This window comes from Notolepis coatsorum, assembly GCF_963971535.1.
Source record: "Notolepis coatsorum genome assembly, chromosome: 4".
Classification (NCBI taxonomy): Eukaryota; Metazoa; Chordata; class Actinopteri; order Aulopiformes; family Paralepididae; genus Notolepis; species Notolepis coatsorum.
The window spans coordinates 114,692,654-114,705,847 of record NC_140168.1 but is presented as its reverse complement, the minus strand read 5'-3'; the positions used below and the strand labels follow the sequence as shown (position 1 = coordinate 114,705,847).

The 13,194-nt window shown below is 39.0% G+C and overlaps 1 protein-coding gene across 2 annotated transcripts in view; it reads right to left on the bottom strand.

Moving 5' to 3' along the window:
• Positions 1-2,647: 2,647 nt before the first annotated feature.
• Positions 2,648-13,194, bottom strand: part of nectin4a (nectin cell adhesion molecule 4a) — a 178,534-nt gene continuing 167,987 nt past the window's right edge. For both annotated transcript variants that reach the window (XM_084312976.1, XM_084312977.1), the window contains 2 exons: positions 5,528-5,755; positions 2,648-3,107 (listed from right to left, as the gene is read on the bottom strand). In XM_084312976.1, coding sequence (XP_084169102.1) covers positions 2,703-3,107; positions 5,528-5,755 — 633 coding nt within the window. In that variant the 3' untranslated portion in view covers positions 2,648-2,702. The remainder of the gene's footprint in view (positions 3,108-5,527; positions 5,756-13,194) is intronic.

The window sequence follows — 13,194 nt, the reverse complement described above, 5'->3', positions numbered from 1 at the left end:
AGAAAATGTTTAAGTAATTGGCTACATCCAGCTTGTCTGTGATGAGCGTGTTGTCCGTTTTTATGTTTATGTTTGAGAATCTGGTTTTAAGTTTTTTACTGCATCCTAGTTGATTATTGAGTAATTTCCAAAGTTCACGTGGTTTGTTTTTGTTTTCCTCAGTTTTGTCATTGATGAAATTCTTTTTTGCAGTTTTGATCATGGAGTTTACGTCGTTTCTTAGTCTGTTTCTTTCTAGTTTGAGTTCAGTCACGTGGGCTTGGAGTTCACTGCTCGTGCTTTTAGTAGTAAGGAAGGGTACTGCTTAAAGGGAAGCCCAATAATACTATTGAACTGACAGTCACTGGGTGTGGGAGGGCTGTCGGAGGTACTGAGGGAGTGAGGGTGTGTGGGGAGCTACTGCTGACCGCCTTGGAAGGCGAGGGAGACCAGAGTACCAGTCCCCAGGTTAGTAAATCCTGGGCCCCATCCACTCCAGCTGCAAGCCCTCCAGAACGACGTTCCGGGCCAAAGACGGGGGTACTTATAGGTCCAATACTATAGTATCCTACTACCCAGTGTCTGTGTACTACTACTCCCACAAGCAGGGATAATCCACCCTTCTACATATACATATGTGGTCTTGTTATTATCTAGCACACTCTCAGGAGCAAAACAGAAAGAAGCATTTCATGCAAAGTATTCTGTATTTCTGTATGACAACTAATAAAGAAACTTGAACTTGGATTGTGGATATGTTAAACTGTGGTAAATAAACTTCGAATTGCATAACAAAAAACCTCAAGACTTTATTTCAGAACAAAGCAATACAGACACACCCACACACATGCCTCAAATAAACACTGCGTTTGAAAAGCAAGGCACTTGGGTCACGTTTTCCAAGTTCACTGGAAGTCTGTGCCGTAGCTCTGCAGTCGGTAGGGTCAGGTTCATGCACTTTCCAGCAGTACACACCAGGGGGCAGTGTCTACAACAAATACATAGGCCTACATTCAAATGTAATAACTGTTCAATTGACTGTGTGTTGTGGTGCGTTTGGTTGGTCTCCTCATCCACTCGTCAAGTTGGAAATGTATCATGTGACCAAATGATAAATACAAGGTGATAGTGTTCGGTCAAGGCAGCAGATTCAGCCCATTATTCAACCTTTCTTTCTCGATGCAGCAGGTGGATTGAGCGATGTTTAATCCCGGCAGGTCAACGTCGTGTTTCTGATGACATCTCATGATGTTCATAATAAAGTATAGTTGCACCACAAGAGGTGAAAGGTCAGTGAAACATCACAACTCTGGTATAATGGAACCTGCCCGAGTTTATCACTGGTATTTACCATTTGGTCGGCCGTTCGAGTGCAACTTCCTGGTGGTAAACTTGGACATTTCTGACTTTATGAGTTGACGAGGACCGACTGAACGCACCATTAGGTGTTTAAACGCTGTGTGACAAGTGACCTTTGCCCTGACAAAACTGACTGTGAGATGAGGCAACGTTCATTAATCCCCCAAAAATATACAAATTCCTGATTTAGAAACATACTTTCCCCCCTGAAACAAGAGAGCATTTACAGCAGGCTACACACATATATACATCATCATAGTAATGCATCATTTTAATACACTCAGAAACACAATAATACTTCATATTGGCCTATAAAGCAACAGGTATCTGTGTTTGTTTGTGCTTCCCAGGACAGGGGTCCCGGACCACGGAGAGCAACACTTAAAAGTTATAATAATCACAAAAGATTAAACTGTTGGTGGAAAGAAAACATGCCATTGTTTATGTTTTTTTGACATAGCAGCCCCGTGGTAGAAAGTAACTATGTACTTTTACTCTGAGGCACTTGTATTTTACCCGAGTAGTTCCGTTTTAGGGAACTTTGTACTTTTACTCCATTACATTTATCTGAACCCCGTCGCTTACTAGTTATTTTTTTAAATACTTTGCGTAGAAATGTGGCAAAAATGTACTTTCAAAATTTGAAACCTGCCAACTTCAAGGGGACGTTAATCAGAGCCAATATAATTGGACCACATACCACTTAAACATAACCTTTAGAGGTCAACAGACCAAGGGTTGAATACTCCCAACCACTGGAGCACTCAAACGTCATATATGTAATGTGTACTTTCACTTTTTATACTTAAGTACATTCAATATCAAATACTTCTCTACTTTGAGAGAAGAACTACTGTGTACTTCTTCCACCACTCCAGTAGCCCATTAAAAAACCTATCATTGTCCATGTCCTCTTGTCAAAGACATCGCCTTGTCTTGATTCTTACGTTGCTGGAAGTAGTCAGCACAGCTCCCATGTTTTCCATTCCAGTACTGTAGAGGCCAGACGTGAAGAAACATTCACATAAATGAACTATATGCATTTAAAAAAAAACAAAAAACATAAAATAGTCTTGTAAAAGTATGCTTAGAAGTAGTTCATAAGATAGGATCCATTCTTTAATGGCATTCGTTTTGGCTTCCATCGAACCTGCTCCTCTCTGGCTGTAAGTTCCATGTTTCTCTGCTAACCCTAACCAGGCCCCACACTAACCGTTTCCCCCGCCCCACACTAACCGTTTCCCCCGCCCCGCGCTACACGATGTTTCCCCCGCCGCCCCGCGCTACACGATGTTGACCCCGCCCCGCGCTACACGATGTTGACCCCGCCCCGCGCTACACGATGTTTCCCCCGCCGCCCCGCGCTACACGATGTGGGCTCTGTGGATGAGCGAGGTGTGGGGGCCGCCCATGGAGTTGGACCGGGGTTTTGACCTCAGCGTGCCGCTGTTCTGCTGGAAGCGGGGGGGGTTGAGCGTGTCGGACACCTGGGAGCTGTTGGTCTCGCTGTCCTGGTCGTCGGGGTGCCCTGGACCCGCGGGGTGCATCGGGTCCCCCAGGCCTTCGTCCTCCTCCTCGTCCTCCTCGTCGTCCGTCGCCGGCGGGTAGCCGCTCGGAGGAGAGTGCCGCTGGCTCCGGCTGATGTTGGCCGGCAGCGAGAGCCCCTCGGCGGGCAGGATGGCACTGCCGCTCAGGGGCCGGAGGAGCTCGGTGGACTGGACCAAGGGGAAGGGAGAGGGGACGAGGGGCGGGTGGAGACGGGTCTCCTGCTGCAGAGACACGGGACAACAATCACCGGGGTTAAAGGTCGAATCTGTGATGTCATCAAACAGCAACGTCAGGGCAAAAGAGCCCCCCGCTTGGTATTGTACCTTTTTGTTTATATTTTTAGTCTGATGTGTGGGTTGGAGTTTAGTAACTTATTATACTGTGGATCTCTCCAGACCTCTTGGCAGAGCTCAATTCAGACCAAAACAAAACATGTAAACAAAGTGCAAAACCAAGTGGGGATTCTACCTGTAAGTGTTTTTTTTATTTTTTATTATTGGTCTTTTTCCCCCTCCATTTTCCTCCGATTTTCTCCCATCCCAATGTTAGTCGTATGCCAATTCCCAGTCCCTTCCTGGTCGCTGCGCACTTACCCCCCACAGTCAGATCATCTGGGAGAGTGGAGGCTATCACGTGCTTCCTCCGACACACGTCCAGCCAATCACCGCTTCTTTTCACCTGGCAGCGCGGATTCTCATCGAGAGGGCGTAGCGTGTGGGAGGACCACACTATCCCCCTCACGTCCAATCCGCGCTTAGCAGGCGCCCCGACCGAACTGTAGGAGTCGCTGTTTACAACGACCCGGACCCACCCCGCCAGCTTCTCCCACCCTCTAATACAGCCAATTGTATTAGTGCAGACGGCCAGCCAAGCTGGTGACAACCCCGGAGCTGTGAGCTGGATTCGAACAGGCGAATCCAGCTCACAGCTCCGGGGCTGGTGACGAACGCAATCTCCGCTCGGCCACCTAACCGCCTTACCTGTAAGTGTTTTAATTAAAGGTGTTATTGATAACGTTGAGCCACTAGAGCAGCAGCATGTCTCAACTGGCAGCACGTTTATCCAATCAGGACGCAGCATGTCTCAACTAGCAGCACGTTTTATCCAATCAGGATGCAGCATGTCTCAACTAGCAGCATGTTTTATCCAATCAGGATGCAGCATGTCTCAACTAGCAGCATGTTTTATCCAATCAGGACGCAGCATGTCTCAACTGGCAGCACGTTTATCCAATCAGGACACGGGAAGGCGGGAGGAGATACATGTAAACAACATCCAGTTTGGAAATGTTAAATGATCAATTCATAAATCAATCGTTTCTTGGGGCCAAAGCAATACCTTATTCTGCACCTTTCTGTGGATGTATTATTGTTCTTATTTTCTTTTTGTATCTATAGCACCTTTTAACACTTTGATCGCCATGGTTAAATTCATAATTTACCATCCCTCGCCATCTCTATTTGTCTATGGAGAAGTTCCCCTTCTTTGCAGGGCTATAACTTTTTAAATTTTATTGCTAAATTGACATTATTATGGCCCATTCAATGTCCTATATCTATTGTTCAGGGTGTAGCAACGTTATACTTTTTCATTCACATATTCATACTAAAATACGGTCTAAAGTATACGTATGTTTTTATCATTTTCTGCAGCTTTCTCCAGAACGTGATTTATAGCTCCAAATGCATTATATTGATGATGAAATACAGTTTGATAGCAATCGGCGCGAGATAAAAAACTTCAACTGGACGTGGTTCTAGAAGTTACTACGTATCATCTGATGTTGACCGGATGGGCGGGGGGTCGTTTATAATTCCGTGGGCAACGTTATATCATTCATCTAGTGTGGGTGATATGATCATCAGAGCAGTTAGTAAAGAACGTGTTGGAAAATAACGCTGGATCTTACCGTATCTTCCTCGCGCCGTTGGGCGATGAGCGTGGAGCAGAGATATTCCTATTATGGGATGTCGAAATACTCGATCCATCTCCAGGTTGTATAATAGTATATACGTCCAAATCATGTTGTTTGCCGAGTTATTTGCACCGATCGGTGTTCACTGTGTCAAGATGGAGTCCTGCTAATGATAGCGAGTGTCCGGACGAAATATGGGTGAGCACCACTTCATCCACATGACTTCCTGTTGGGCGATCTGCCGATCGGCCACCAGATGGCGCTCTTGAACCGTTAGAGAGTTGAGTGGAGCTCAGCAGTATATCTCAGGTCCCCGGAGGAGAAATATGATTTCGATCACAGATTTTTGAAATATTGATATCAAAGACGTGTTACGGCGTCTTCGGCAGAATGAGCATGGCGGGCAATGACGAGTTTCGGCGTTTCCGGCGATTAAAGTGTTAAGAAAGTTTAAATATGCATACAAAGGGACTAAAAGGGACTTTAGGGCATGCTCAAGTGTACCCCCAAGCACGAACACACACACACACACACACACACACACACACACACACAGACACACAGACACACAGACACAGACACAGACACAGACACAGACACACACACACACACACACACACACACAGACACACACACACACACACACACACACACACACACACACACACACACACACACACACACACACACACACACAGACACACACACACAGACACACAGACATACCAATGATATGGTGCTGTTCCGCACATATGACTCCACACGGAGTCTGTTCTCCTCGTCTCTGTCCAGCAGCCTCTCCCTCCCCCTGCGTGAGGAGTTATGCAGAACAGGTCGCCCCAGGTAGTCGAGTCCTCCTCCTCCTCCTCCTCCTCCTCCTCCTCCTCCTCCTCCTCCTCCTCCCCCCCGCCCGCCCGAGAGGGTAGAGTGGCTGTCCCTGCAGCGTGCCTGTTCCTGTCGGAGATGGAAAGTAACTCGTTCAATTTACTCTAGTTACTGTAATAATGTTTTTTCTTTTAGGTCAAACAAAACTACGTGTTGAGCGTTTTGAGTCTCTTTAATGAAGCTGTAGAACGCGCTCTGATGGCACTGGACGGCGAGACGTTGGCCTGGCTCGCCTCAACGGAGCTGCAGGTCTAAAGACACATGCCGGAGGAAGCTGTGGCCCTATTCTCCCAAATTTCGTCTAAAAATACATGCCCAAGTAAATGGAAGATTGCTCCACTTCTACAAGGTCAATTAGCATGTTCTCTGTATCTAGGAACATCTGGGGATCTGGGGGTATGTATTCCCCATGTCAGAAATATTGTGTATGTTACTAGGCTTGAATAAATTGTGATAAAACAAAGGAGAATATAAATTATTGAATAAAATCGTGCTCATTCGCCACCTTCTTGAGATCGAGTGTACAAAAAATCTAAGCAAATGAATAAAGGGAAGATGATTAAACAGAAGGATTTGTAGATACAGTAATAATTATAATCCATTGAAATTATATATTCAAAATTTAATTATGATCTATAAATGACATTATTATGGGCATAGTCATACATCTATGGATAGGGAAAAAGCTCCTATTTTCAATGGCAGTGTTAAATCTGGATTTAGTCATTTCCTTGCAGTTTTACAATAAAAGAGATATCATTCTTCTTATTCCGATAAAGTCTTATTTTCGCTAAACAAACATAGTGTTGATAATATACACGTTGACTGCTGTTTTGATAGGGTTAGGGTCTTTAATCTTGGCTACATTTGAAAAAGAAACACATTAATTAATACGGTCTGTATTGATCGATTTATGATAAAACAGCAGGGTCCCCCAATTGGTACAGCTTGTCCTTTTACTTCTACTTGAGTACTAAGTATTACTTCTACTTGAGCACTAAGTATTTACTTCTACTTGAGCACTAAGTATTTACTTCTACTTGAGTACTAAGTATTACTTCTACTTGAGTACTAAGTATTACTTCTACTTGAGCACTAAGTATTACTTCTACTTGAGCACTAAGTATTTATTTCTACTTGAGTACTAAGTATTACTTCTACTTGAGTACTAAGTATTACTTCTACTTGAGCACCAAGTATTACTTCTACTTGAGCACTAAGTATTACTTCTACTTGAGCACTAAGTATTTACTTCTACTTGAGTACTAAGTATTACTTCAACTTGAGCACTAAGTATTACTTCAACTTGAGTACTAAGTATTTATTTCTACTTGAGTACTAAGTATTACTTCAACTTGAGCACTAAGTATTTATTTCTACTTGAGTACTAAGTATTACTTCAACTTGAGCACTAAGTATTTTTTTTTGATCCACTTTTTCTCCCATTTTCTATATTTTTCTCCCATCCCAATTTCGTATCATCCAATTCAACCCTCCCCTGTCACGAATGTTGTTTCTTGCCTCCCACAAGCCGGCTGCAATGTGGACTAAGTCATACATAGCACAAGTCCCCTCCGGTACTTGAGGTAACAGCAGTCGCATCTTTTCACCTGCGCAGCTCGATCTCTCAGTGGCGAGGAGCTCACGCTGCCCCAGACACTTCCTGATTCTACTGCGCAGGCGCACCAACCGACCTGTAGGAGTCGCTGTCCACAACGCCCGATCCCCACCCATCAGTCTCCCACCCCCTAATACGGCCAATGTGTATTAGTACGGACGACCAGCTAAACTGAAAGCAATGTGGAGCGCTGGGATCGAACAGGCGATCCCAGCGTCTCTGCATTCGTGGCGAGCGCCTTGCCCACTACGCCACGTAGCCGCCCAACTTGAGCACTAAGTATTACTTCTACTTGAGTACTAAGTATTACTTCTACTTGAGTACTAAGTATTACTTCTACTTGAGTACTAAGTATTACTTCTACTTGAGTACTAAGTATTTACTTCTACTTGAATACTAAGTATTTACTTCTACTTGAGCACTAAGTATTTACTTCTACTTGAGTACTAAGTATTTACTTCTACTTGATTACTAAGTATTTACTTCTACTTGAGCACTAAGTATTTACTTCTACTTGAGTACTAAGTATTACTTCTACTTGAGTACTAAGTATTTACTTCTACTTGAGTACTAAGTATTTTTACTTCTACTTGAGTACTAAGTATTTACTTCTACTTGAGTACTAAGTTCTACTTGAGTACTAAGTATTTACTTCTACTTGAGTACTAAGTATTACTTCTATTTGAGTACTAAGTATTGAGTACTAAGTATTTACTTCTACTTGAGTACTAAGTATTGCTTCTACTTGAGTACTAAGTATTTACTTCTACTTGAGCACTAAGTATTTACTTCTACTTGGGTACTAAGTATTACTTCTACTTGAGTACTAAGTATTACTTCTACTTGAGCACTAAGTATTTACTTCTACTTGAATACTAAGTATTACTTCTACTTGAGTACTAAGTATTACTTCTACTTGAGCACTAAGTATTTACTTCTGTTTGAGTACTAAGTATTACTTCTACTTGAGTACTAAGTATTTCCTTCAACTTGAGTACTAAGTATTTACTTCTACTTGAGTACTAAGTATTTACTTCTACTTGAGTACTAAGTATTACTTCTACTTGAGTACTAAGTATTTACTTCTACTTGGGTACTAAGTATTTACTTCTACTTGAGTACTAAGTATTTACTTCTACTTGAGTACTAAGTATTTACTTCTACTTGAGTATTTACTTCTACTTGAGTACAAAGTATTTACTTCTACTTGAGCACTAAGTATTTACTTCTACTTGAGTACTAAGTATTTACTTCTACTTGAGTACTAAGTATTACTTCTACTTGAGTACTAAGTATTTACTTCTACTTGAGTACTAAGTATTTACTTCTACTTGAGTACTAAGTATTACTTCTACTTGAGTACTAAGTATTTACTTCTACTTGGGTACTAAGTATTTACTTCTACTTGAGTACTAAGTATTTACTTCTACTTGAGTACTAAGTATTTACTTCTACTTGAGTATTACTTCTACTTGAGTAGTATGTATTTCTACTTGAGTACTAAGTATTACTTCAACTTGAGCACTAAGTATTACTTCTACTTGAGCACTAAGTATTTACTTCTACTTGAGTACTAAGTATTACTTCAACTTGAGCACTAAGTATTACTTCTACTTGAGTACTAAGTATTACTTCTACTTGAGTACTAAGTATTACTTCTACTTGAGTAGTATGTATTTCTACTTGAGTACTAAGTATTACTTCAACTTGAGCACTAAGTATTACTTCTACTTGAGCACTAAGTATTTACTTCTACTTGAGTACTAAGTATTACTTCAACTTGAGCACTAAGTATTACTTCAACTTGAGTACTAAGTATTTATTTCTACTTGAGTACTAAGTATTACTTCAACTTGAGCACTAAGTATTTATTTCTACTTGAGTACTAAGTATTACTTCAACTTGAGCACTAAGTATTTTTTTTTGATCCACTTTTTCTCCCATTTTCTATATTTTTCTCCCATCCCAATTTCGTATCATCCAATTCAACCCTCCCCTGTCACGAATGTTGTTTCTTGCCTCCCACAAGCCGGCTGCAATGTGGACTAAGTCATACATAGCACAAGTCCCCTCCGGTACTTGAGGTAACAGCAGTCGCATCTTTTCACCTGCGCAGCTCGATCTCTCAGTGGCGAGGAGCTCACGCTGCCCCAGACACTTCCTGATTATACTGCGCAGGCGCACCAACCGACCTGTAGGAGTCGCTGTCCACAACGCCCGATCCCCACCCATCAGTCTCCCACCCCCTAATACGGCCAATGTGTATTAGTACGGACGACCAGCTAAACTGAAAGCAATGTGGAGCGCTGGGATCGAACAGGCGATCCCAGCGTCTCTGCATTCGTGGCGAGCGCCTTGCCCACTACGCCACGTAGCCGCCCAACTTGAGCACTAAGTATTACTTCTACTTGAGTACTAAGTATTACTTCTACTTGAGTACTAAGTATTACTTCTACTTGAGTACTAAGTATTTACTTCTACTTGAATACTAAGTATTTACTTCTACTTGAGTACTAAGTATTTACTTCTACTTGAGTACTAAGTATTTACTTCTACTTGATTACTAAGTATTTACTTCTACTTGAGCACTAAGTATTTACTTCTACTTGAGTACTAAGTATTACTTCTACTTGAGTACTAAGTATTTACTTCTACTTGAGTACTAAGTATTTTTACTTCTACTTGAGTACTAAGTATTTACTTCTACTTGAGTACTAAGTTCTACTTGAGTACTAAGTATTTACTTCTACTTGAGTACTAAGTATTACTTCTATTTGAGTACTAAGTATTGAGTACTAAGTATTTACTTCTACTTGAGTACTAAGTATTGCTTCTACTTGAGTACTAAGTATTTACTTCTACTTGAGCACTAAGTATTTACTTCTACTTGGGTACTAAGTATTACTTCTACTTGAGTACTAAGTATTACTTCTACTTGAGCACTAAGTATTTACTTCTACTTGAATACTAAGTATTACTTCTACTTGAGTACTAAGTATTACTTCTACTTGAGCACTAAGTATTTACTTCTGTTTGAGTACTAAGTATTACTTCTACTTGAGTACTAAGTATTTCCTTCAACTTGAGTACTAAGTATTTACTTCTACTTGAGTACTAAGTATTTACTTCTACTTGAGTACTAAGTATTACTTCTACTTGAGTACTAAGTATTTACTTCTACTTGGGTACTAAGTATTTACTTCTACTTGAGTACTAAGTATTTACTTCTACTTGAGTACTAAGTATTTACTTCTACTTGAGTATTTACTTCTACTTGAGTACAAAGTATTTACTTCTACTTGAGCACTAAGTATTTACTTCTACTTGAGTACTAAGTATTTACTTCTACTTGAGTACTAAGTATTACTTCTACTTGAGTACTAAGTATTTACTTCTACTTGAGTACTAAGTATTTACTTCTACTTGAGTACTAAGTATTTACTTCTACTTGAGTACTAAGTATTACTTCTACTTGAGTACTAAGTATTTACTTCTACTTGGGTACTAAGTATTTACTTCTACTTGAGTACTAAGTATTTACTTCTACTTGAGTACTAAGTATTTACTTCTACTTGAGTATTTACTTCTACTTGAGTACAACGTATTTACTTCTACTTGAGCACTAAGTATTTACTTCTACTTGAGCACTAAGTATTTACTTCTACTTGAGTACTAAGTATTTACTTCTACTTGAGCACTAAGTATTTACTTCTACTTGAGTACTAAGTATTTACTTCTACTTGAGCACTAAGTATTACTTCTACTTGGGTACTAAGTATTTACTTCTACTTGAGCACTAAGTATTACTTCTACTTGAGTACTAAGTATTTACTTCTACTTGAGCACTAAGTATTACTTCTACTTGAGTACTAAGTATTACTTCTACTTGAGTACTAAGTATTTACTTCTAAGTATTTACTTCTACTTGAGTACTAAGTATTTACTTCTACTTGATTACTAAGTATTACTTCTACTTGAGTACTAAGTATTTACTTCTACTTGAGTACTAAGTATTTACTTCTACTTGAATACTAAGTATTTACTTCTACTTGAGTACTAAGTATTTACTTCTACTTGAGTACTAAGTATTTACTTCTACTTGAGTACTAAGTATTACTTCTACTTGAGCACTAAGTATTTACTTCTACTTGAGTACTAAGTATTTACTTCTACTTGAGTACTAAGTATATACTTCTACTTGAATACTAAGTATTACTTCTACTTGAGTACTAAGTATTTACTTCTACTTGAGCACTAAGTATTTACTTCTACTTGAGTACTAAGTATTTACTTCTACTTGAGTACTAAGTATTTACTTCTACTTGATTACTAAGTATTTACTTCTACTTGAGCACTAAGTATTTACTTCTACTTGAGCACTAAGTATTTACTTCTACTTGAGTACTAAGTATTACTTCTACTTGATTACTAAGTATTTACTTCTACTTGAGTACTAAGTTCTACTTGAGTACTAAGTATTTACTTCTACTTGAGTACTAAGTATTTTTACTTCTACTTGAGTACTAAGTATTTACTTCTACTTGAGTACTAAGTTCTACTTGAGTACTAAGTATTTACTTCTACTTGAGTACTAAGTATTACTTCTACTTGAGTACTAAGTATTGAGTACTAAGTATTTACTTCTACTTGAGTACTAAGTATGTACTTCTACTTGAGCACTAAGTATTTACTTCTACTTGGGTACTAAGTATTACTTCTACTTGAGTACTAAGTATTACTTCTACTTGAGCACTAAGTATTTACTTCTGTTTGAGTACTAAGTATTACTTCTACTTGAGTACTAAGTATTTACTTCAACTTGAGTACTAAGTATTACTTCTACTTGAGTACTAAATATTACTTCTACTTGAGTACTAAGTATTACTTCTACTTGAGTACTAAATATTACTTCTACTTGGGTACTAAGTATTTACTTCTACTTGAGTACTAAGTATTACTTCTACTTGAGTACTAAGTATTACTTCTACTTGAGTACTAAATATTACTTCTACTTGGGTACTAAGTATTTACTTCTACTTGAGTACTAAGTATTTACTTCTACTTGAGTACTAAGTATTTACTTCTACTTGAGTACTAAGTATTTACTTCTACTTGGGTACTAAGTATTTACTTCTACTTGAGTACTAAGTATTTACTTCTACTTGAGTACTAAGTATTTACTTCTACTTGAGTATTTACTTCTACTTGAGTACAAAGTATTACTTCTACTTGAGTACTAAGTATTTACTTCTACTTGAGTACTAAGTATTTACTTCTACTTGGGTACTAAGTATTACTTCTACTTGAGTACTAAGTATTACTTCTACTTGAGCACTAAGTATTTACTTCTGTTTGAGTACTAAGTATTACTTCTACTTGAGTACTAAGTATTTACTTCAACTTGAGTACTAAGTATTACTTCTACTTGAGTACTAAATATTACTTCTACTTGAGTACTAAGTATTACTTCTACTTGAGTACTAAATATTACTTCTACTTGGGTACTAAGTATTTACTTCTACTTGAGTACTAAGTATTACTTCTACTTGAGTACTAAGTATTACTTCTACTTGAGTACTAAATATTACTTCTACTTGGGTACTAAGTATTTACTTCTACTTGAGTACTAAGTATTTACTTCTACTTGAGTACTAAGTATTTACTTCTACTTGAGTACTAAGTATTTACTTCTACTTGGGTACTAAGTATTTACTTCTACTTGAGTACTAAGTATTTACTTCTACTTGAGTACTAAGTATTTACTTCTACTTGAGTATTTACTTCTACTTGAGTACAAAGTATTACTTCTACTTGAGTACTAAGTATTTACTTCTACTTGAGTACTAAGTATTTACTTCTACTTGGGTACTAAGTATTTACTTCTACTTGA